General features: G+C 39.3%; 1 protein-coding gene across 6 annotated transcripts in view; it reads right to left on the bottom strand.

The window, feature by feature from the left end:
• Window positions 1–1,103: 1,103 nt before the first annotated feature.
• Window positions 1,104–25,539, bottom strand: part of Rbm6 (RNA binding motif protein 6) — a 99,549-nt gene continuing 75,113 nt past the window's right edge. For 5 of the 6 annotated variants that reach the window (XM_026383962.2, XM_026383963.2, XM_026383965.2 and 2 more), the window contains 15 exons: window positions 21,188–21,262; window positions 17,453–17,513; window positions 14,918–15,187; window positions 14,350–14,510; window positions 13,178–13,275; window positions 12,456–12,498; window positions 12,038–12,119; window positions 11,703–11,788; window positions 11,170–11,316; window positions 9,160–9,255; window positions 7,743–8,003; window positions 6,280–6,354; window positions 5,316–5,413; window positions 2,445–2,574; window positions 1,104–1,344 (listed from right to left, as the gene is read on the bottom strand). In XM_026383962.2, coding sequence (XP_026239747.2) covers window positions 1,219–1,344; window positions 2,445–2,574; window positions 5,316–5,413; window positions 6,280–6,354; window positions 7,743–8,003; window positions 9,160–9,255; window positions 11,170–11,316; window positions 11,703–11,788; window positions 12,038–12,119; window positions 12,456–12,498; window positions 13,178–13,275; window positions 14,350–14,510; window positions 14,918–15,187; window positions 17,453–17,513; window positions 21,188–21,262 — 1,809 coding nt within the window. In that variant the 3' untranslated portion in view covers window positions 1,104–1,218. Of the gene's footprint in view, window positions 1,345–2,444; window positions 2,575–5,315; window positions 5,414–6,279; window positions 6,355–7,742; window positions 8,004–9,159; window positions 9,256–11,169; window positions 11,317–11,702; window positions 11,789–12,037; window positions 12,120–12,455; window positions 12,499–13,177; window positions 13,276–14,349; window positions 14,511–14,917; window positions 15,188–17,452; window positions 17,514–21,187; window positions 21,263–22,190; window positions 22,249–25,539 lie in introns of those variants that run through there. The other variant, XM_026383967.2, reaches the window with a different exon arrangement.

Here is a 25,539-nt window from a genome sequence, read left to right as displayed (position 1 = left end):
CTATATTACCTTGAATAATTATTTTTAAAAGTTCTAACAGCTTCATAGACTTGGTCTTTAAACTACAAAGATTTTTTTAGCTCACTTTTGAAGCAAACTTTTATGAAATGGTATGATGGGAAATTTGAAAAGGATCTGGAAGACAGTAGATAACTCCTTGGAGGGTTTTAGCTCTGTAGAGAAGGAGAGTTGTGGCAGTGGCCACAAAGGAATGCCAGTATTTATTATGCCAAAGTTTGTGATCAGTGTCAAGCATCGAGTACCCAGCAGGTACTCAGAAAAAAAGCTATCATATTGCCTGTCCATTTCCCCATAACCATGAAGAAGTCAGAAAAAGACTTTTTTTTTTTTTTTTGGTACCTGGAATTGAATCTAGGGGTGCTTTACCACAGAGCTGCAACCCAGTCCTTTTGTTCCTTCCTTAATTTTGAGACAGGTTCTTGTTAAGTTGCTGAGGATATCACTAAATTGTTGAGGCTGGCCTTGAGTTTGTAATCCTCCTGCTTCAGGCTCTCAAGTCCCTGGAATTTAGGCATGTACCACTGTGCTCAACAGAAGAGGACTTTCTTTTTAAATGCTGGGGATTGAACTGAGGACCTTGTTTCAAAGCTCTAATCAGCTGGGCGTGGTGGTACATGCCTATAATCCCAGTGGCTCAGGAAGCTGAGGCAGGAGTTCAAAGCCAGCCTCAGCAAAAGCGAGGTGCTAGGCAACTCAGTGAGACCCTGTCTCTAAATAAAATACAAAAATAGGGCTGGGGATGTGGCTCAGTTGTAAGCCAACAAATGGAAGTGTGTTCTGACTTACCAGTTACCAAAAAACAATCAAACAAACAAAAAAACACCCAGAAATGAATAACTAAATGCTATTTTCACTGATTAGAGAAAAAAAGTCTAGAAATCTGACAGCATTCACATAAGCTATTTGAAGGTCGTCACCACCTGCCCACTTGCACTGATAGGAGGCAGCATTCCAGGGCTTACTGTAGCACTAGTTGCCATTTCAACATCACTTCAGATGGGCCCACACCAAGGCATTCTCTCTCTCCTTCCATTAAGTACACCCTCTACCAGTCTTTGGGAGAAAACTTTAACAAAAAATAATCACATTGAAAAAAAGTTTATTTAAAAAAGTTCTAGCAGCAAGAACAGTAACAAAACAAAAGGAGAGACAGACAAACAAAAAAGGAGGTGTGTCCTGTGGGACTTGTCTCCATTCTTAATCAAGTTCTTTATACCGAGCAAACATTACTCTTCGAACAGCATCTCGGTAAGTCTCATTGGACTGTCTCTTGCTGGTTCTTCCTGGAGTGCCAACACCAGGTCCCCGCATCCGGCCATCCGTCTGCAAAACAAAGACAGTGAGGTGGGCTCTGTGAATTAATCAGTCTCAGGGCTGATCTCTGACCACAAGCATTTCTGAACCTGAAAGGAGAAGGTTATAGGGGAATTAAAAAAAAAAAAAAAAAAAACTTTCATTATAAAACAAATAGGAGGATGGTGATACCATGACTGCTGGTACAGGCTTCACTATTAGAGATATGAGAAGCTTTGTAGGAAAGAGATAAGCCAATCTTCTATGGCTGGCATTTTGAGAGAGGAACCAACCCAATAAACAATGGGCAACATTTCTTCTGATTCTTTTCTTGAGGCTCTTACTGAAATATGAGAAGCAAAGTCCTTTCTGGAAACCAGGACTATGCTTCTCAATCTTTTTTTTTTTTTAAATTTTATTTTTTAATTGTAGTCGGACATAATACTTTCTTTTTATTTATTTATTTAGATGTGGTGCTGAGGATCGAACCCAGGGCCTCACACTTACTAGGCCAGCGCTCTACCGCTAAGCCACAACCCTGCCCCTTCTCAATCTTTAGCCATCAGAGTCCTCTGCTTATAATCCCTCTAGGAGCCACTTTAGTTTTTTTTTTTTTTTTTGGGGGGGGTATGGGGATTAAACCCAGAGGTGCTTAATCACTGAGCAACATCCCAGCCTTTTTTTTTTTTTTTTTAAATTTTGAGACAGGTTCTCCAATAAGTTGGTGAGGCTGGCCTTGAACTTGTGATCCTCCTGCTTCGGCCTTCCAAGTTGCTGGAATTACAGGCATGTGTCACCATGCAAGGCAGTTTATACTTTTTATTGTTTATTCCCTGGTTCTTTTTACCAAGTGATCCTTCAATTTCAAACTATTAGATTCCCATACTGCTCTCTATAGAGTATAAACTCCATTCCAATGTTTCCCTCCCCTTCCCATTGCAACCAAACCACCAAAGGCCCAGCATGCCAAGCTATACCCCAGTGATCAAAACTGGGTTTCTGAGCTCTCATATCTTAGGTCAGTAGTAGAAAATCCTAGCTAAAATGATATTATGCTGGACCAGAGAGGAAGAGAAAGTTATAAATATTTTAGGCTCAAGTAGCCTCCAACAACATGGAAATAATTTTACCTCCTCTGATGAACCCAATCCAGGATGGCCATATCCTAAGCCTGCCCCTTTCCTCCAGCCAGTGGCCTGCTGGACACAGCCACCTTTACTGTTAGTGTCAAGGTCTTCTTTATCAACAGATTTACGATCACTGTAAGAGAAGCAGACATACACAATCACTTCAAGATGACCTGCTGGTGAGTCTAACAAAACCTTCTGTTCTTAGGTTCAGATATGTCTTCTATAAAGCATATGAAACAACACCTTTGAGTGCCTGCTACCTACACATTAGGCTTATCCTGGGGATTAAGAGATGACCATGATTTGGCCCTGATCATGGAAAAAGATGTGAGAATTATGACAACAGATGCTTACAGAATATTGAAGGGTTTGACCATGGATGTGGCAACAGTGGGTATCTGTTAGAGAAACAAAATTGGACACAATCTCTTGAGGGTTTGTCATTAAAAAATCATTAAAAATATGATGGGGGGCTGGGGTGGTGGCTCAGTGGTAGAGTGCTCTCCTAGCATGCATGAGGCACTGGATTTGATCCTCGGCACCACATAAAAACAAACTAAAGTATCCATCTAAAACTAAAGATACATAAATAAATAAATATTTAAAAAATACGATAGGAAGGTACATTCTGAATTGGGTCTTTTTTTCCCCAACTTTTTAGTTGTTGATAGAAATTCATTCATTCATTCATTCATTTATTTGCGGTGCTGAGAACCGAACCCAGTGCCTCACACATGCCATGTGAGTGCGCTACCACTGAGCCGCAGCCTCAGACCTGAATTGGGTCTTGACAAATAATTAATGGGCTAAAGAAAGTATGAGAGTAAAAGACACAAACAAGGAAAAGTGAAAGAACACAATCTTTCCAGGAGAGGAGTGGTAGGAATCTGAAGGCAAATTGTAAAAAGGCTTGGAAATTAAGCTAAATCAGGCCTCTGCGCAACCTTCCTCAGGCATATAATCCAGCCCTCTTACTAGGTAAGGTGTATGTTCACAAAAAGGGCAAGTTGTTCAATCCCCAGTAACTAACACACACACACACACACACCCCTCTTATTTTGGGCTGTGATCAAATTAAGCTGAAATATCAGGGCCCCAGACCCTGTCCAGCCACTTCAGGGTTTATTCTGTTAATCATCTCCCTTTCATCACAGGTGTAATCTCCTCCAGCTGCTGATTTTTTAGCTTACTGACAAAAGAGACCTACTCAAGCTCTCTTGTTAAAAATGACTACTCTCTTTGTGCTGATGCATCCTCTTGTCACCCTTTTCCCCCTTTCAAGGCTTTAACTGCTCCCTCTCACTATAGACACCCAATAGAAACTTGAGTATCATCAGTGACTTTTCTGGTTTCCCAGATAACCTACTGATCACAAACACTGACGGATTTGATACTTTAACTCATTTCCTTGCCATACTCCCTGCATGTTCTCAGCTTTAGTCCTTTTATGAATTCATCTTCCACTTAACAATCTCTCTAAAATGCAAAACTAGATGAACACCTTACTTAAAATCATTCCATGACCTCCCAATACTATTTTCGGTGGGTGGTGGGGAACAGTACTAGGGATTGAACCCAAGACAATGTATCACTGAGCTACATTCCCAGTCTCTTTTCTTTTGAGATTGGCTAAATTGCCCAGGCTGACCTTGAACTTGTGACCCTTCTGCCTTAGCATCCACAGTCAGTGGAATTACAGGCGTGTACCACTATACCTTGCTTCCTCACTGCCTTTAATGAAAACTACCTTAATTGTTTTTTTTTTAATTTTTGAGAGAGAGAGAGAGAGAGAAAGAGAGAGAGAGAGAGAGAAGAGAGAATTTTAATATTTATTTTTCAGTTTTTGGCGGACACAACATCTTTGTTTATATGTGGTGCTGAGGATTGAACCCCGGCCGCACGAATGCAAGGCAAGCGCGCTACCGCTTGAGCCACATGCCCAGCCCGAGAACTACCTTAATTGTTAAGAGCCACAGTTTAGTCGGAATGACGCCTGGCATTTTGCTAGAGGGAATGGTTGAAAGGTGACCCTGCTCTGGGATTAGGGCGGCCCGGGATTAAGGAGGATCCTCTAGGAATAGGGTGGCTCCGGGATTAGGGACGGTTCCTGCTGCCTGGCGCCCATTGAGTTCGGAGTGCAGAGACCGGTGGAGGGAGTGTGTTCCCGGTAAGTGTGTGTAGAGTTCGGGAATAAAGAGTTGCTGTTTGAACCTACAAGGCTTTGCGGCGGTTATTTTGTGCCCAGACTGTGGCACTTAATGGTGCATGGTGTTTAAGGAGTACAAACTTCACAAACTGGCCTTTATTTGTTGTATCTGCCGTATTTCTTGTCACTCAACAACACACTCCCGATGGTTAGCCTCATCAAACTACTTATAACTCCTCAAATGCAGCCATGAACTTTTTCATTCATGCTATATCATTCCCTCCAAGTGAAATGCCCTCCCTGATATGCATCACCTAAACTTTCTCAATATTCTGTGTTCACCTAAGTATTACACAGTACCTGTATACAATGGATCATCAACAGATTCCACATAACTCTGGGCTTATAATTTGGGAACTATTTGTATTTTAAAATTTTGAGGCAGAGTCTCACTAAGTTGCTGAGATAAGGTGCCTGACTGTAGCCACTCCCGCCTGGCTTTGAGCAGCTGAAGAACCCAGCCAACCTTTCATGTAAATGCACATATTTCTGGTGTAAATATATGTAGTCAAAAGGCCAGGGTGGATCTCATGCTCAAGGAATTCAGACAAACCTTGTTTTTAATAGCTTCACTTCTTAGAAAGAGAGACAGTGGCACACTTAAAAAAGCAGATGGTTTTACTGTTAGGTGTTGAGGCCATGGCTTAGTGAAGGGTTTGTCTTACCTGTCAGTTTCCCTGGAGTATTTAATCCGTTTTCTTTCTGGAGAGTCAAAAGACTGGAGCTTTTCCCTGCGATCATTTCCCTTCTCTTTAAACCGACCCTGTAGGTGAGCAGAAAAGCAGACCTGAGATTTCCACTTAAGGAGATTGGGAGGTGGAGAATCTGACGTCTCTTTTTATTTCCTTTTTTTTTTTTTCCTTCTCGGAAAAGGGGTTTGCTATGCTGCCCAGGCTGGGCTCAAGTGATCATCCTCTCTTAGTCTCCCAAGTGCTAGGACTACAGGCATATGCCACCACACCCAGCTCTAATACTTCTTTTAATGTGGAGATTGCTCAACTGGTAACTCCTGTAATCTCTCACTCATGCATACAGTTCTAGCAAATACAGTGGCTTCTTTAGCTGATAAATTTGAAAAGAATTAATTGACATGCTTATCTCAGCTATCTTTGCCCCTTCCAAGAACCAGATAATCTCCCAGAGGTCTTTCCATAAAAGGACTCTTAACCACCACATAAGACCTGCCCTGAGCTAATGGAATCTATATCTGGGGTTATGAAACTATCTAGTTGTATAGATAGTTGGTCTAAATAGCAAGCCAAGTCTATACTAAACTATTTCCTACAACTTAGCCTTTAATAGTAAAAACATCTATTTCAACAGTGCTAACACTCCTTCATTTTCCCAATTGATTTAAAATTTGGGGAAGAAAGTACTATTTATTGACCTATATGGAGAAAACCGAACACCATCTTAAAAAAAAAAAAAAAAAGCTTTATTGAGGTATAATTTATAAACAACAAAATTTAGAATCCACTTTAATTTAGAATTTAATGTGTTTTAATGATCATGTTTTGGGGCTTCTTTGTTATCTGTCTTCTTATAAGGAGGGTTCAATATAGCCTACAAAGTCCATAACAGAGAAGAAAAAGAATTGAGGTCAAGTTAATTGAGGTCACCAAAGTTTACCTCGCGTTCTCTCCTCTCCAGGTAGGCTAGCTCCTGCTCAGACTGTTTTATCTTCCGGTGGATTTCCAGGTTTTGCTGAGAAAAAAGGGAAATCTAAGAATATAGGTCAAGGAAAAAATGGTCCTACAAAAGCTTCTAGGCCTTTCCTAATATTGTACATCTTCTGATTGGCTGATTCTTCTAAATGATCACAGTACCATGCAAGCAATAAGCTTACTTTGGTCTCATCAATGGGGAATCTAGATTCTAATGCAGGATTTACCTTTCTTCAAGATGTGGAAAACAAATTTGATTTTTGTCTTCAACTAAAGTGAAAATTAATGGGAGAGGATCCAAGTGCACCAGTGAAGAAAACTACATGCCCACACATTCTGCCTACCACTTCTACCACTCGTTATCACTAGAAACTAGTCACTCTTTGAAGGGCCCAGAGAAATATAAAAAGTAGCACCATAGTCCTAAAGGAACAAATGGACTGTTCTAAGAGCCCCATACTCCTCAAGCATAGCTCCACTACACAAGAATGCAGGTATATATATGAATTGTAAGGAGTCCAAACAGTTCTTGCATGGACAGGTGGTTTGTACTGGATGACTCCAAGAAAAGGAAAAGTAATTCAGTCCACTGTCCTAGGGCTCATCACACCTATGACTCCTCTGTCCTGATCACTACTTTTCATCTCTTTTCCCATTTACTGGCATTTTCAGCAGAAAGCTGAAATTCAAATGTGTCAGTATAAGGACTCAGAATTCCAGAAGGTCAAGGGGACTTGGACAGTAATTATGTTCCAGGTATTGTCCAGGAGGAGCATCTCAAGAGTTCGAGGAGCTTTGCACAGCCTTCATAGGGACAGGCTGGGCAAAATGGTTGGTATACTTATACCAAAAGAAAAACATCTCAGCTTTTAGCTATGCATGATTCTGGGTTTTATGTTGAGAGAAACCTAAATCCATTCCCTTCACATCTTATCTTGTAATATCTGTTAGAAAAGAAGTATGAAAGAAATTACTCTGAGAACATGTTTATCTAGGGGCTTTGTTTATAATTTGGCTGGCTCCTTAGTAAGTATAAATAAATGGGAAGACTGCAGGAGAAGACCAACATATGTAAGTTTAACAGCCCCAAAATATCTGTTTTGTTGTCGCTTATAATTATACTCACTACATGAGGAGATGGCAGAATCTGACTCACAGCTGGATAAAACCAGGTGAATGTCAAAGAAGAGAAGGGGCTTATCTGAGGTCAACTGTTAGAAGGCACAGCCTTAATACATAACTGTGAACTATGCATTACTTCACATGAACAAAATGTAGAAGATAATTAATTCTTAAACTGAACTGACTGAATGATAGGAACTGGGGGATTATTTAGGCTAAGGAAGGACAGTATAAGCTTTATTCTCTGTAATGCTCGTCAATGCAAAGAATCAAAACTTGAAAAGTCATGGCCCCTTCCTTTAATACCTTGTGCAGGTCCGACAGCTGTTGGTGTTTGATTAGAACTTCTTTATTGGGAAACTGTCTCCTGCAGAGCAGACAAGCCAGTTTATTCCAGTCAGTAAGTTTGTCTTCTTCATTCTCCTTCTTGGTCAGCAATTCCCGTGGCTGGGGCTGTGCTGGGCGGGGCTGTAGAGGAGGGATCTGTTCCTCCTCCTCTTCTTCCTCATAGTCACTGTCTCCTCCATATTCACCCAGGAGGCCAATCAGTGGGTTTACCACCTTCGGCTGAAAGAAGGAGGTGGCCAGGGATCAACACCAACTCAAGCTACAATTTTGGGGGCCCTTTTTTTTAAAAAAAAATATATTTTGATATGGGTATTTCCTGTCTTTTTTCTCTTTTAGTTCAAATAGTGAACTGGTTTCAAAACATGCCCAATGCCATGCTGTTCATTTCCCAGGTGGCAGCAACATGCCTAAAGCTTGATCTTGTTCCTTGATCACTGAGGAAGACAGAAGGGAACTGGCATAGAAAACAGCAAAAGAACTATAAAATTACCATTTGTGTACAATGTGTCAAAATGCATTCTACTGCCATACATAAGTAATTAAAGCAAAATTTAAAAAAAAAAGAATTATAAAGAGGAAGTGATGAACACCCCCAAATCACTGTAACCCATGGAAAAAGGAAAGATGAATTTCACCAAGGCTCTAGGTAAAGGAGATTTAGGAAGCAGACTAGGAAACAACTTTAGTAATAAGCATTCAAGTAGACCAATCTGGCTCCTGAGTAAGGTAAAGAACATGGTTAGGAGAGATGCCATAATGAGCTGAATTAATAATGTGGAATAGGCAAAAATACCTTGTAGAAACTGCTTAATAATGATGTATGGTCACTGGCCTATCATCAATGGAAATTAAAAAAATAGAACATGGTCACTACTGTTGTATATTTATATTCAATTGGAATCATTAGTGATTAGGTTGAGACTCACTTCAAGGTACCTAAAAATGGGTAATAATATTAGCATCTTGACCAGTCAGGCCAACTATGAAAATGACCACATGCATACTCTACATCTAAGATTCTTACGTGGCACTAAAAGGCATAAAACATAGATACCAGGAAAATGGGTTTCCTTGGTGATTTAGAAAAGAACTACCAATAATAAGATTGTAACTTAAAACGGCCGGACATTTGGTTAGGTAGACACCCTTGTTAGCAGACTAGAAATTTAAACTCAAAAAAAAAAAAAAAAAAAAAGAAATTTAAACTCATAATCAAGAGGAATCCTTATTTCTGAGAGAGAGAGAGAGAGAGAGAGAGAGAGAGAGAGAGACAGACAGACACAGACAGACGCAAGCCCAGAGTGAGGCACCAGCCTTTGAGTTCCTTTCCTATCCAGAAGCAGACCCAGCCCAGGGCATCCACATGAAGCCTTACTGGAGGGGGGCTTTCTTCCTTCTTCACAGTGGGAGGCAGGGGCTTCTTAAAGACGTCCTCTGGAGGGGCCTTCCCCTCACTGGCATTTTCCTGAAACTGACCAAACCTTGAGGTAATTTTTGCACCCCTCAGTACTGGTGATTGAACCCAGAGCCTGCAGCATGCAAGGTAAGCTAGCTCTTCTATTGAGCTACATTCCCATTCTCTGAAGTAACTCTTACATGATAACTCAAAGAAAAAAAAAAAAAAAAAGAGTTAAGAGTCAACCCTGTTGAAATGTTGCTATCATGATTTTGAAATATAGAGTCTTTTAAAATATAACATTTAAAGGCAGGGGTATGGTTCAGTGGTAGAATGTGTCCTAGCATGTGTGAAGCTTTGAGTTTATTTCCCTGCACCAAAAACAAACAAAAAAACAATATAACAGGGCTGTAGCTCAGTGGCAGAGCCTTTGCCTAGCATGTGTGAGGCACTGGGTTTAATCCTTAGCACCATATGAAAAAAATAAATAAATAAATAAACAAAGGAAATAAAGGCATGCTATTCATCTACAACTACAAAAATTAATACATTAAAAATATAACATTTACATACATTATATGATTACTACATGTCAGGCACTACATGTATACCATTATCTTCTTTACCTTTTACTACAACCTTTCTAGGTAGGCATAGTCTTATTTTACAAATGACTGGGAATACAATTATAAAGATTAAGGGGCAGAAAAAGAATCCAAACATTAAGCTAATAAGACTCTGAAGTTTAAATTCTTAGATAAACAAGTATACATACATACTTTCTTCTCTTTTTCTGTTTCACTAAATGACTAGCAGTATTAGAAGGAAAAGAAAAAGGTAAAAGTTATGAATTGCACCACAATAAAATTCATCTATTTTCACTAATATGTAACTGGTACAAGGGTAAATCAATATGTTTCAGAAAATAATTTGATTTTATATTGCTTGTGAAAATATGAATCATCTTTGATTCTGAAAATTTATTCTAAGGAAGTAATTTAAAAGGAAAAAACAGGGGCTGGGGTTATAGCTCAGTTGGTAGAGTGCTTGCCTTGCATGCACAAGGCCCTGGGTTCAATTCCCAACACCATTTAAAAAAAAAAAAAAGGGAAAAATAGGGGTTAGGGCTGTATCTCAGGGGTAGAGTACTTGCCTAGCACATTGGAGGCACTGGGTTTGATCCCCAGCACCACGTAAAACTAAATAACAAACAAAATAAAGATATTATGTCCATCTACAACTAAAAATATATATTTTTTTAAAAAAAGGGAAAAAATGCTAAATGCTGCATATTATAATAGATTTGAAAGTGACAACGAAGACTTCTGAAGAAAATGACGGAATAGTTTATTGTGAATTTTAAGCATAGAAGCACTGAAAATAAACGATTATGATATAAACATGAAAAATACTTATGATAAAACAGAAAGTTAATAAAGAACACAGAATGGTATCTCCTGCTACAACTATTCCTGGAGGAAAATGTGTATCCGGAGTTAAGCACTAAAAAAGGCAAGCAGAAAGGTGAAAATTTGTGTAGATGAGGTATTGGGATTTGAATTGAATCATTTTGTTCTACCATCCAAGTTTCTCATTTGTAAAAAGGAGAGTGTTACTATGGAGCTATAAGACACATGAGAAGAAGGGACTGCCTTGAGTTTTTTTTTTTTTTTTTTCCCCTTCTTTCAGTACTGGGGATTGAACTCAGGGCTTTGCACATGCTAGGCAAGCACTCTATCACAAAGCTACATCCCCAGCCCTTTTAAATTTTTTTTCTCCCTGAGACAGGGTAGTCTCATTAAGTTGCCCAGGCTATCCTCTAACTTTAGATCCTCCTGTCTCAGTCTTCAGAGTTGCTAGGATTATGTATGCCACTGTGTCCAGTTTATTTTTTCAGTAACTTTATACCTCAAACCTAGATCACTGTTCATAAATCCTACATTTAGATCTGTAATCATGTGGTAAAAGCAGACACACAAGTCCTCTTACCCTTGTCACTCCTCTGTCTTTTTTCTCCTTGCTATCTTTTTTAGGCATTTCCTTTTTGCTATTTGACTTCCCTTGACTGGTGGGTTTCTTTTCCTTTATCTCTTCTTCCTCAGGTGACCCAGGGTCCTGGGGCACATAGACTTCTTGCTGTAAATATAGTGGGAAAGAGATAAATCTAAGGAATATTTTACTTTCCTTCAATTCCAGGTCTAAGGAGCATAGTTCCCCTCTATGAAAAAGAATTGCTCTTAGTCACAAGCCTAAGAATCTATATCAATCCATTCCAGAGGCCAGGGCACACACACACCACCACTCATCCACTTTTTCCAAGAGCAGCACTGATCTTACCTGTAATGCCACAAGGCACTGATTTTTCCATATAGGTAAGAGTTCAGTTTCCATTGATTTAAACTTTTCCACTTTTCATGCAATGAGCATCCAGAGAATCCACAAAATAAATTCCTCAAAATGACAAATTATGGGTGCTTCATTCAAAAGGATCATTGACAGAATAAACAAAGCCCAAAACTCACCTGGGTGTTGGGGTCATAGTAAGTTCCCGCCAAGGGATCATAATAGTAGCCAGTAGCAGAATCATATATGTAGCAGTCAGATGACGCTACAAGAAAAAAATCAGAGCCAAAGTTAGTCATTAGCCAATGAAACCCCTACTGAGCAATCCACCAAGAATAACCTAAAAATTAAGGTGGCCAACCCAATCAGGTACAGAATCTTTAGATGGCACTCTCTCTAGATAAGTTCCCCCAATCACTAGCCTTTCTTGCTAACTTTGTGATCATATAGATTTTAAGCAATGAGTAGCAAGTTGAGCAAAAAGAATGAAATAAGTAAAACAAAAACTACTTACACTGCTGTCCTTGTCGATTTGTATCTGAAGACCAGTCTGAATTTCTGCCACCTCCCTTCCTATCTCGGAAATATTTTTTACCCTATCACAGAAAGTGAAATTAAAATTATGGAACTATCTAAGAACCATACACCTTAACAGTAACCCACTGCATAAAATCATCCTTTCAATCACCTGAGTTTTTTTTTTTTTAAATGGCATTGAAGCTTGAACTCAGGGGTGCTCTAACACTGAGCTATAACTGCAGTTCTTTTTATTTTTTTATTTAGAGACAGGATCTTGCTAAGTCACCCAGGACTGGTGTCTCAGTTGAGATCCTCCTTTCTTAGGCTTCTGGGCGGGGGATCCTAGGTGTGCATCAATGTGCCTGGCTCATCACCTGAAGATTTTAACAGAGTACTCCCATATTAAAGCCTACCTGATAGTAATGCATGTGGTCAGAATGGTCCCCAGAGTCATTTCTGCAACAAATAACACAACATGTCAAAGGCTGCTATCAAAAGGCACCTGAGGAATGCCTAATACTGCAGATTCACTAAGAAACTCTCTTTTTCCCTTTTTTGAAGGGAAAGGAAACAACCCAGAGAGCTATCAGCTAAAGTAAAATAGTGACTGAGTAGAGGGTGACAGAGCAAGATCTGCCCCATCTCTGGTAAGTCTGTCTCTTGATATGGCCATTTCCCGGCTATCACTCCTATGTCAAAATGAGTGAAGGACTAAAGAGGAATTAGATTTCCCAGGTCTATGTGGATATATGATCAAGGTCAGAGGAGTGGGATATCAGGATAGCGTTTACTTAGGATTCCAAATGACAAAGATATATGAACATTTTTTTCTGCACATCCAAGACTATACCATCATTTGGGACCCAAAGATATCATGTAGTCAAAAGCAAAAGGCCTCAAGTATCTGAAATTATACCCCATTTATGCATTCTACTGTCATGTATAACTAATCAACTAATTAAAACAAAAAACCCTCATTGTCCTGACTGAACTGGAAGAAGGGGGAGGGCAGGGGGGGCAGCCCCCCCCCCCCAATGAGGCCAGTGGCAGGCATACCACCCCCACCCCCTGCAATGAGGCCAGTGGCAGGCATAAACTGTCAGGAGGGGGCAGTATCTTAACCCCTCTGCCATACCTTCGTTTTCCAGTGGCCAAGTTTACAGCTACCATCTTCCCATCAATGCTAAATGGTGGATCAAGATTCTGTAAGATCTTCACTACACGAAGAGCTTCCTAGGGAAACAAAGACACATGTGAACCCAAAGAAAGGAAAGACTATGTCCCTGGAAAGAGACCTGAATATGGATTTTTCTTCTCTGAAGAGAAATTTACTAAACTTTTATATTCTAGTCATAATTTTAACATAAAGCACACTGACAAAACCAGGCAACTCTCAATGAAGAACTAGAATAGCAATCAGAGTAGATATCAGTTTCTGATTTAATAAGTTCCTGAGTTAATAAGTTCTGATTTACTAACAGATCCAGGTTACATCAGATCCAGGTTACAAAGTCCCTTGTGATTTTTGAGCATTAAATCTGAGAAACAGCAAAGACTTTTATTACTATCTTCACACCATCTCCATAGGAAAAAAAAATTCAAGCCACGAGCTCTCTCTCTCTCTCTTTTTTTAAATAATTATTTTTTTGGCATAGATGGACACTCCACCGCTGAGCCACAATCCCAGCCCATCTCTTTTTTGTTTTGGTACTGGAGATTGAACTCAGGGGCACTTGACCATTGAGCCGCATCCCCAGCCCCATTTTGTATTTTATTTAGAGACAGGGTTTCACTGAATTGCTTAGCACCTCAATTTTTCTGGGGCTGGTTTTGAATTTGCAGTTTTCCTGCCTCAGCCTCCCACCTCAACCTCTGAAGCCACTCAGATTATAGATGTGCGCCACTGTGCCCAGCAAGCCACTAGATCTGATAAATACTTTGAGTAGAAAATGTCCTATTATCATTAAGTATAAAACTATTTGTAACTGGACAAAACAATTCTACAAAAAAAAAATTTTCTTTTTTTAATCACTAAAATCTTAAAGGGTCCAGAAGAATCAAAATTCAAATTATTCACAAGTGAATAGGCTGGAAACTATAAACATGCCACAAGGAAGAAACTGACTAAGAAAACCACAGAGTTCTAACTTTTGAGGTCAGTCACCTCACTTCAATGAACACTAAACTTAAAGGAGAAAATTCTTAAGACAGATTATGATAAGAAAATTAAAATGATATAGAAGTCCCTTCTTTAGGATTTTTTTTAGCCATCCATCTCTAGACCATTTCAAGGTAAGGGAAACTCACCGCGTGGGAGTCGAGGTCTATAAAGCCATAGGTGTGGCCCATGGGGCCAGTTCTGTTCTTGATGATACGGACATTGGCAGTAGTGAGGTGGACATAGGGCTCCAGCACTTCCACTATCACCTCAGGTGGAGTGGAACGATAGATGCGTTTTAGCATTATTGCTGAATAAATCACACACGAATGGGAGGGAAGCAAAGAGAGAATAATGAAAATCTTAAGTCCCAAGTCCCAAGAGCATGATGGTCATTTTTTACTGCATATGGTACCTTATTTTAGCAAGGATGGTTCTATAAAGAAATGATAAACAAATACTTACTACATTTCTTCATCAATACTTGGAAATCTAAAATCATGCTTTACTGCATTTGTACAGCAATTTGCTAATTTGGAGGATGTAGATTTCTTTACCTAGTATAGTAAGGCTAACAGAAAACAATGCCTCTGTAATCAGGTTGTACACAGTTCTACTAGGGTATGAGGAAGCAGCTGGCTTCTATCTACAATGATGGGCCGCCTATATGCAGCTGTGATTGTCACCATCTGGTACACTCTCTGACAAGGTACTTACTTTTGCTTTCTCCATCTTGTCGAGTCTCTCCACACCACGGCTCCTTCTCTCGGTCTCTTCGGAAAGTGAATCCTTCCCTTCGAGAATGTGGCAGGTATCTTTCAGTTTCTCTCTTTTGATGTCCCATACGTGATTCTTGTCCTTCTTCTTGCTTCCTAGATTCAGGTTCCTTATCAGCTGGCCTTGGGGACTGGTTGGGTTGTTTTTCTAATGATGCTGGTATGGATGTTTTCTGAGGCTGAGGGTAGGTTATTAATTCTTGCTTGGTCTCTGTCAGAAGAACAAGATCACAAGTTTGAGCCAAACTTGGGCAATGTATTAGCAAGATCCTGTCTCAAATAGAATTTCTTTTTTTTTTTCTTTTTTCTTTTTGGTACTGGGGATTGAACTCAGGGGCATTCAACCACTGAGCCATATTCCCAGCCCTATTATAGGGTCTCACTGAGTTGTTTATCTGAACTCAGGATCTGAACTCACAATCCTCCTGCCTTAGTCTCCTGAGCCATTGGCTTGCAAAATAGAATTTTAAAAAAGGCTGGGATGTAGCTCAGTGATAAAGGACTTGTCCTGCATAGTGAGGTCTTGGGTTCAATCCCTATACCATAAACAAACAAATAAAAACCACTTAGGAAGTCTCTCTTAAGGAAAAACCACAACTCTGACCAATCTGAAGTGACCTAACAAGCTAAAAATCTCAGTTGTTTATTTCATTTTCCACATGTTGATTTGGTCTCTAAAGGATGCAGAGCTATTCCCCACAAACTCCTTGGAGATACAGTAAACTATAACCTCAGAACAGGTCGTTCAAAAGGCTACTGGATCCCATCACTGAACTGGATTTTCTGGGGTCTACCTTAGGGATAATATCAGAAACAGGCATATAATAGTCATGAATATAGGAAATCTTTGACAATTTTCTTGAAAGGTGTCTACCTAAAGGTTCTCTGAAAAAAGTTTTAAGTGCTCATATATATGTGTATTGAATTATCATACTTTATCTCTTACATATGTATAATTACTATATGGCAATAAAAATTAATTTTAAAAAAGGGTAATTGAGGGGCTGGGGTTGTGTCTCAGCAGTAGAGCACTTGCCTAGCACGTGTAAGGCCTTGGGTTCAATCCTCAGCACCACATAAAAATAAATAAATAAAATAAAGTTGTTGCGTCCAATTACAATTTATAAAAAAGAATATATATATTATAATTTTTTAAAGGTAATTGCTTGAGAAACTAGTAGATTTGATTGTTTGGAGATTGAAGCCCTTTTTAATCAGTCTATCTATCTAACTCACAGTACCAAGGGCACTCTATCACTCTGCCTTTGAGCTATATTCCCAGCCATTTTCATCTTTTATTGTAAGAAAAGGTCTTGCTAAATTGCTTAGGCAGATTGAACTTTTGATCTACCTGCCTCAGTCTCCCAAGCTGCTGGGATTACAGGTGTGCATCACCTCGCCCAGTAAAGCTGGTAGGTTTATTCCTCTGTGATAATAACATATTCCCCCAGTCCCAAGTATTTTCTCATGTTTATATTTTGATTGTCGTTTACTGTTTTACTATTGATGATCCTGAAATGCTTACAAATAATGTGAATTAGAAAATAATATAGCAATTCATTCTTTTTTTTTGAGAGAGAGAATTTTAATATTTATTTTTAGTTTTCGGCAGACACAACATCTTTCTTTGTATGTGGTGCTGATGATCGAACCCGAGCCGCATGCACGCCAGGCGAGCCCGCTACCGCTTGAGCCACATCCCCAGTCCGCAATTCATTCTTAATAACTTTCAAAGAAGTGTTTATGTGCGTGTGTATGTGTGTGTGTTGTCAAACAGCCACGTAGTTTTTGTTGTTGTTGCTGCTGTTGTTGTTGTTTTGCAGTGCTGAGGATTGAATCCAGGACCTTGCACATGCTATGATGTATACCCAACAGGGTCTCACTAAGTGGCCCACAGTAGCCTCAAACTTGCCTCAGCTTCCCAAGTAGTAGGATTACAAACATGTGCCACTGTATTCAACTCCGTATACACTTTTTTTCAAAACTAATATCCTTAACTGTATTTTAAATTACAATACTACTAACTTTAGTCAGCTGCACACTTAGCCACTGTAGACCAAGAAGCCTACCAGCCCATCTGTCTCCTCTGGCAGAACTCTGAAATTCAAGGTCATTTACCACAGGTCACATGAAGTTGGATATTGAATTCTACTTTATAATTGGATATGGAGGTTCATGCCTGTAATCTCAGCTACTGAAAGTTGAGGCAAGAGGATCACAAGTTTAGCCTGGGCAACTTAGCAAGACCCTGTCTTGAAAGAAAGCAAAAAGGGCTAGAGGGATCTAGCTCAGTGGTAAGTACTTAGCTAGCATACTTGAGGTCCTGGGCTCATCCTCAGTAACAAAACACACACACACACACACACCACTTTACAGATCAACTTGTATTTGGAGATGCCAATTCTTTAAAGCCAAGAAAATATGAAATTTGCTTTCTTCAGTGCATAAGACAAAAACTACCATGTCTACTGCTCACCTTCCCTTGGGCACTTGCAGAATGTACATGAAAATCGATGCCCACCAGTGCTAGCTTTACACTGTAAGAAAAAAGAAAAGAATTCAACTGACCAAAAACATTTTTTAAAACTTTATAAATATCCAACACAGTAACACCTGCTGAAAATGAAAGAAATAAAGCATACCACTAAAGTCTAAAGAATCTGATATTGCCCCACTTATCAAAGTTGCTAGACAACATTTGAGGAGCTACTGTTTGAAAGCTGCTTTCTAATAGAGCATCTAAACTTTGAAGCAGCCCATGATGTTTGCCCTGGACAGAGATTTTTATAGGAAATAAACTAAGGAAACAGGAATATTATATTGCTTAAAGTATACTACTATCCAAAACCATGTCAATTTACCCTTGCACCCAAAACTTGGTTCTGGGCTGGTAATGAGTACCTTAATTCATATGTGGCAGGAATTGCAAAGGACACTGATAATGAGGAGCAAGAAAGGAAAAAGAAAGATATATAGGCAGTGCCTCTAGCAGTTATATAAAAGACATTAATGGAAAGGGTACATTTAGTAGTCCAGAACAAGGAGAGACATTTGCTCTGTGAACATAACTATTCTTGTCTGAGCCTATGAACAAAAAGTCAAGCACAATGCCAAACCTCCAAACCCCTGATCTTTCACTATTGATCTTTAAGTGCTATGAGGGACAGAGCATTGGCTGGCAGGAACACTCTTGTGGTACATGCCTGTTATTCCAGCTACTCAGGAGGCAGTAAGAGATGGATTGCAAGTTTGAGGTTAGCCTCAACAACTTAGCAAGACTCTCCTTCAGAAACTTAGGGAGAACTTGTCTCAAAAAATAAAAAGGGCTGGGGGTGTAGCTCAGTGGTAAAGTGCCCTATGGTTCAATACCTAGTACTATAATAAATAGATAAGCAAGTGAGCAAGTAAGCAAGAAGGAAACATGAAGAGGACACAATTCAAATAAGACCCTGTAGCACAGGAGTTTGCCAGATGAAAGACAGGTGAGAACAATAACAGCAGCAACAGTGGATAATGTATACATGCTATGCACACATACTATGTACTAATTAGTGCTTAAATAGCTCATACCTACTTTACATTATCACTTATTGATTTCAACAACCTCATAAACCCCACAAAACAGGTACTATTCTCTCTCCATTTTATAGATGAGGTAACAGGCCTAGAAAGGTTAAATAACTTCAGTAAGGTCATTACAGCTGATTACTTCATTGTTCCCTTAACATAAATGAATTATAAACACACTCTGATCCATTGTCAAGAAGACTGTGGTGTCTCCCTATAGGGTAAGTGTACTTCCTTCTCCACTGTGTCTTGCTTTGGCCATTAGAGTGTGAGTGAACATGACCTACATCAGATCTGGCAGAAGCTTTGGGACTCACTGCTTGTGTGAATAAACCTCTTACTGTTTCCCTCTGTCATGAGAACACAGTCTTACATTGGGAATATTCCTATGGCCTGGGTCCTAAGTTGAGAATTTATGTAGCACAGAAGTGAAGTGAATGAACCAATATGTAACATGGAAAAGAATGTTTGTTGTTTTTATTGTTTTAAATATATTTTATTTTAGTTGTATATGGACACAATACCTTTATCTTATTTGTTTATTTTCATGCGGTGGTGAGGATCGAACCCGGTGCCTCATGCATGCGAGGCAAGCACTCAACCACTGAGACATAACCCCAGCCCCCTGTTTGTTGTTTTTAACCACTGGAATTTGTGGGATGTTTGTTATAAAATGAAAATAGCTGCAGCCTGTAACACTTCAGCTAGTACATGGCACAGTCAGGATCCTAACTTTAGTTGATATAATTTAAATACTATAAAACCCATCTATTTAAATGTAAAATTCAATGATTCTTGGTAAATGCATAATGCAATTATCATAATAAAATTTTAGAACATTTTCATCATCCCCAAAAGAAATCTAGACGTCATTTCCCTTTCTTACCACTAGGCCTTATGAAACTATGCAATATCTGGTCATTTTTCTGGCACAGTGTTTTTTGTTTTGTTTTTAGTACTAGGGATTGAGCTCAGGGTCACTTAACCACTGAGCCACATCCCCAACCCTTTCTTGTTTTATTTTTATTTTTGGTACTAGGGATTGAACCCAGGGACACTTAACCACTGGGTCACACCCCTAACCCTATTTTGTATTTTATTTACAAGCAGGGTCTCGCATGAGTTACTAAGTGCCTTGCTAAATTGAGAGGGCTGGCTTTGATCTTGCAATCCTCCTGCCTCGGCCTCCTGAGTCGCTTGGATTACAGGCTTGTGCTACCGCACTCAGGTTTTTTGTTTTGAGACAGACTCGCTACATCCTAAGGTTGGTGAGGTTGGTCTCAAACTTGCAATTCTCCTGTCTCAAGCTCCCAAGCTGCTGAGATTACAAGCATGAGCCACTATACCTGGATGGCATAGTGTTTTTAAGGTTCATTTAGGTTATAACATGTATTAATACTTCATTCCCTTTTACCGCCAAATAACATTCTGTTTTGTGGATATCCAATTTTATTTGTCCATTCATCAGCTGATGGACATTTGAGCAGTTTCTACTTTTTGGCTATTATAAATAATACTATTAATGAACATTAAAAACAAAACAAAACAAACACTAGGGGGTGGGGGTGTGGATCAGTGGTATACTGTTCATCTAGTATGTATGAAGCCCTGGGTTTGATCCTTAGCACCACTGCCCCTCCCATCCCTGCAGGAGGGGGAAAAAAAGAATAAACAACTTGGAGACTTAGATATATATATTGATAGTTGCACAACACTGTGAAGGTGCTCAAAGGCATTGATTTTTCTTTTTTCTTAAAAGTGGGGTCTTGCTATGTTATCCAGGCTGACCTTAAACTCCTGGGCTCAAGTGATCCTCCAACCTTAACTCCCAACCTAAGTATATATTTATTTATATTTACATGGATAAAATGGTAAATTTTATGTTCTGTGGATTTACAATAAAAAAGTTGAATTTTTAAAAAAAGATACCTTAAGGCAGTATGTTTACAAAATTTAGTGCTTCAGCTAATAACAATCATAGCTATCCAAGTTGTATTTGGGTCAGACTATTGAAAAATGTCAAGTTTTTTCTGAATTTTGTCAAGTTCTATACACTTTTAATGAATCATGGTTCAGAAACTTTTTAAAATCATTTTATTTTTAAGCTAATCTGTAACAATGAAGTTAAAATTATATTTTAATGCTCACTGCAATCAAACTGAACCTCTAATAAGAGAATAACCCTAAAAATTTTAATATGCCATTCTAAAGAAATATGAAGCTTAATAGAGAAAAAAATGCCATGGTTAAGTTCTATATATCTGGAAACCTCAGAACACCTCAAAAAGGTAGAGGTACCACAGAACCATCCCTCTTCAAAACTACTTTTCCAAACACCACTTCCCTATGTCCACCCTCAGGAAGAATAAATGAGACGGGCTATAAGGGTACTGTTACTGCTTTCATAAATATCAGATATGCCCTTGGGAAAGTGTCTACAGGGCAGTCCAGCCACATTTATCTCCTGAAAAATAAGAATTATGGATAATTTTCCCCCTGAACTCCATTCAGTTCAACTGAAGTGAAATGAGGGAGCAGAGTTTTCTCCTTGGCAATATATGCTAATAGGCGGCATTCCTGGATATATGGGAAGAGCTGCTATGTGGGCTGCTTCTTTCTAAAGAAAGTAATTCTTGGTACTTACTCGTTTGCAGTACCAAAATTCCGGGTTTGGTAAATACTCAAGGGTGACCTCTTTGTCATGGATCATTAGAGTTCCCTGTAAAGAAAAAGACAGAAGCTATTAACATCAATCCTCAGAGAAAAAGATAGAGACAGGAAGGCACAGAGAGACTTTCCAGTCCCCAAGATGAAACATTTTATAAAGAGTGTGTTTATTCATCAGCAAAAGGAGATAGCTGTTTTAAGCCACAGACTTGGGGCAGTGTGGCAGAGGAAGTTAAGCTTAGGGAAGGGGAGTGGGAGAAGGTGAAATTGGTCTTCAGACTTGTTCCAATGGGCTGAGGTACTGTCCTTGGGCAGGCTAGGTCCAGTCTACTTATCCAGAGGTCATACAGCGCACATTCACAAGTCCCAGCAAGTCCCCTACCTGGCTCAAGAGCTAGCACAATATCAAGAAGCAAACTCTTCCTTCTGTAGCACAGAGGTATAGGAGCCATCTCCTGTCAATTGTCTTCTTTTCTACCACTAACTTGCATCTCCTCAGAGAGGCAGTAAGATCTATAACTTTGGAGCCTAAAAATTATCTTTGGAACACTGGCTGCATGGCAACCGCACCAGGAGAAAGAGGTACAACACTGAAGATAGGCAGAAAGGAGGAAGGTGAAAGCTTCACAGTAGATTATTTCCTTATAGCAGGAATCTGTGAATGGCTGGTGGCAGCAGTAATGGTGGTGGTGATGGTGGTGGCAGCATCACTCTGGCTTGGCAACCCTGACATTTGAGGAGTAACCATTGGCACATAAGCCTTTGGGAAAGTGTAGCAAAGGAATAGGTGGGAAAGGGCTCAACAAGCCTGTAGTTACAGAGCTCCCCTGCCTCTCCATTTTGGATGTACAAATTCTATTTGACATTAGGAGAAAATGTGATTTAATAAACATGAGCCAGCATACATGTATTGGAGCAAAAGGAAAAATATCTCTGCCTACTAACAAGGAACCCTCACCCACACTTGTAAGCGAACTAACCGAGGATGCGACTCTGGAACTAGCCCCTGCGCTGTGTTCATTCTCCGCCCTCTAGGGTCCTCTGTGTCTCCTCAGACAGGGCTCTGAGTTATACAAGTCATTTCTCTGCAATTGGACCTCAGTTTCTTGCTTGAATCCATACATCTGTCAAATAATGCTTTACCTCTCTGCTTTTCACACCAAAAGAGTCAAGAGAAATACACAGAATAAGATTATTGTCTTGTCAAACCAAAGGAAATCTGGGTAGATTTTCCTACCTACATAGGTCTTAGAAACTGATCTCTGAGAAACTATTTGCTGGATTGCTCTCAAGGCTAAAGGACAATAATAATAATAAAAATTGTTAATATTTATTAAGCGCTTACTCAGAGGCCAGAAACCACTAAGTACATTGTCTTATTTAATCCCCTAAATGATCCCATGAAGTAACATTTCCACTTTACAGATAAGGAAACGTGTTCAGAGAGTCCAGATCATCCAGCTGGCAAAGGTCAGAGTTGGACTGATCTGGGATTATAGTGAATAGAGCTTCTGTCTTATTCACCAATTTGTGCTAAGTATTAAAAAAGGTAATGTAGTCTCAGGAGATAAGTAGGAAAGATAAGCTCTGCAAGCAGGGAGGATCAATGGAGCACCATTTTTCCAAGCTTTACCTATGCAAAAGACTGGTCAAGATGGTCCCCTTCCAAACCCATTTAATCATTTAAGAGCATGGACTCTGGTCCAGATTCTCTAAATTTGAATCCTGCTTCCACTCTATGACCTTTAGCGATATCATGAACTTCTTTGTGCTTTAGTGTCTTCATTTGTCAAGTGGAGATTACAGTATCTACTTCATAGGGTAGTAGTAAAGATTATGTAAAATATTACACATACAAAGCTTAGCATGGAATATATAGTGAAGGCTCTATCAGTGTTGTTGTTGTTGTTATTATTATTATTATTATTATTTTGTTTTGAGTCAGAACCTTGCTTAAATTGCCAAGGCCCTGCTGTAATCCTCAGCCTCCTGAGTCCTTGGAATTATAGGCATGAGCCACCACACCTAGCAATGTTGATTATTTCAAGCCCTAAGGACTCAAAAGGACTATCATCAGCAGTAGGTGAGACTACACAGGATTCAAATAGCCACTCATTTCACCTTACTTGCTTGGCAGATGGGAACATGTCACATCACATTTCAAACTCCTTAATGACTAATAGTCACTATGCACAGCAGAACCTGCATCTTTGTGTTAGTTTTCAAATTGCTGGTCCAGATATTAAGAGTACAGGCTAAATCTTGTTGGCCTTTTATTATCAGCACCAAACACAGTATCTGGTATATAAAAGGAGATTAATAAGTTCTTATTGAATGACTGGAAGAATGAATAGAAACAACTACATCTGTAGGACCAGTACTCTGGCTATGGATTTAAGTGTTGCTGTCATCTGCACACCCAATCCATAAAACATGTAGGGGCCATTTGAACAGTGAACAGTAGTAGATATCAAAATAATGCCACACTGAATTTGAGTACTGCAAATTCTGATTTCACCACTTGGAGGCATCAGTTGATTTAGGAATTTCTAAGGCAAGGAGTAATTTGTACTTCTCAGACAACAAATATGCTATTTCAGTAGCTGAGGGTAGGGAACTTTCCTGGCAGCAGAATCTCCAGACATGTCAACTTTGAAATTCCTTTTACCTCATATAGTACCAACACAATTATTTCTTATTCTTACAAAATCTCCTGTAACTCAGCCTTTCTTTTTAACTGTCATGTAGAGAGACATCAGGCTGCCAGTGACTGCTATAGAATATGAAATCTAATGAAGAACAGCTAACTGTCCAATAAGAATGAACAAAGGAAAAATGTGAATAAAAACAATCAGGTTTATCTATGATTTGATTTCCCCAGCTGTTATCAAACACAGGTAGCACACATGTTCTAAGCACAGATATATATATATATATATATATATATATACAATGTACCCCTCCCAATCCCTATCACATTCTTTCTCCAGATTTCACAGAGCAGAGATCTGCCAGTGTCTCCTATGAAAGTAATCTGTAGGGAATTGAACTAATAAATGGGTAGAAAGATGTGATCATAGTTAGTGGCTGTACATTCTTTTTTATTATTTTTTTGGTAGTACTGGAGGTTGAATGGAGGGTCTCACACATGCTAGGCAAGCACTCTACATTCCCAATCTTTTTTTTTTTTTTTTTTTTTTTTTTTTAAACACAGGCTGGAATGGAATTTGTGAGCTTCCTCCCTCAGCCTCCCTAGTAGCTGGGATTATAGGTGTATGCCATTGTGCCTGGTGGCTGTTCATTTTTTTTCTTTTGTATTTATTTTTTAGTTTTAGGTGGACACTATCTTTATTTTGTTTCTATGTGGTGCTGAGGATTGAACCCAGTGCCTCATGCATGCTAGGTGAGCACTCTTATCACTGAGTCACAACCCCAGCCCTGGCTGTTCACTCTTAATGGTCTTCACACATCAGAATTTCCCTCCCATCATTTGAAATATTGGATTGTCTTTTGTTGTTATTTATTATTGTTCTAGTCCAGGGGATTTAACCCAGGGATGCTTTATTACTGAGTCACATCTTCTACCTTTTTAATTTTGAGACAAGAACTTCTTATGTTGCTTAGGGCTTCACTAAATTGCTGGGGCTGGCTTTGAACTTATGATCTTCCTGCCTCAGCCTCCCAAGTCCCTGGAATTATAAGCATGCACCACAACTAGCACCAGCAGTTTTAATCTTAATTTAGACTAAAACCTGCTAAAATCCTCTCAAGCCCAAGTCCCTCACTTATCAAAATAGCAAATAGGAGTTTCTAAATACTTTTTTTTTTTTTTGGTATTAAGAATTGATCTACATTCCATAGACATCAGGCTGCCAGTGACTGCTATAGATCTACTTTCCCAGCTCATTTCATAATTTATTTTTAAATTTTTGGGGGTACTGGGGATTGAACTCAGGGGCACTTGACCACTGAGCCACATCCCCAGTCCTATTTCTGTAGTTTATTTAGAGACAAGGTTCACTGTATTGCTTAGTACTTCCCTGTTGCTAGGATTGGCTTTGAACTCTGATCCTCCTACCTCAGCCTCTGGAGCCATGGGATTACAGCAGGATTGTACCTCCATGCCCAGTTGATTATTTATTTTGAGATAGGGTCTCACTAAGTTGCTGAGGATCTTGTTAAATTGCAAAGGCTAGCCTCGAATTGGCAATCCTCCTGCCTCAGCCTCCTGAGTTGCTGGGATTACAAGCATGTGCCACCACACTGAGCTCCCATTCCCTTTTTCACCAGTGGTTCTTAGACACTTCACAATTCCTTTTTACAATTGTC

This window comes from Urocitellus parryii, chromosome 2, assembly GCF_045843805.1.
Source record: "Urocitellus parryii isolate mUroPar1 chromosome 2, mUroPar1.hap1, whole genome shotgun sequence".
Lineage (NCBI taxonomy): Eukaryota > Metazoa > Chordata > Mammalia > Rodentia > Sciuridae > Urocitellus > Urocitellus parryii.
This window is presented reverse-complemented; position numbering and strand designations above follow the sequence as displayed.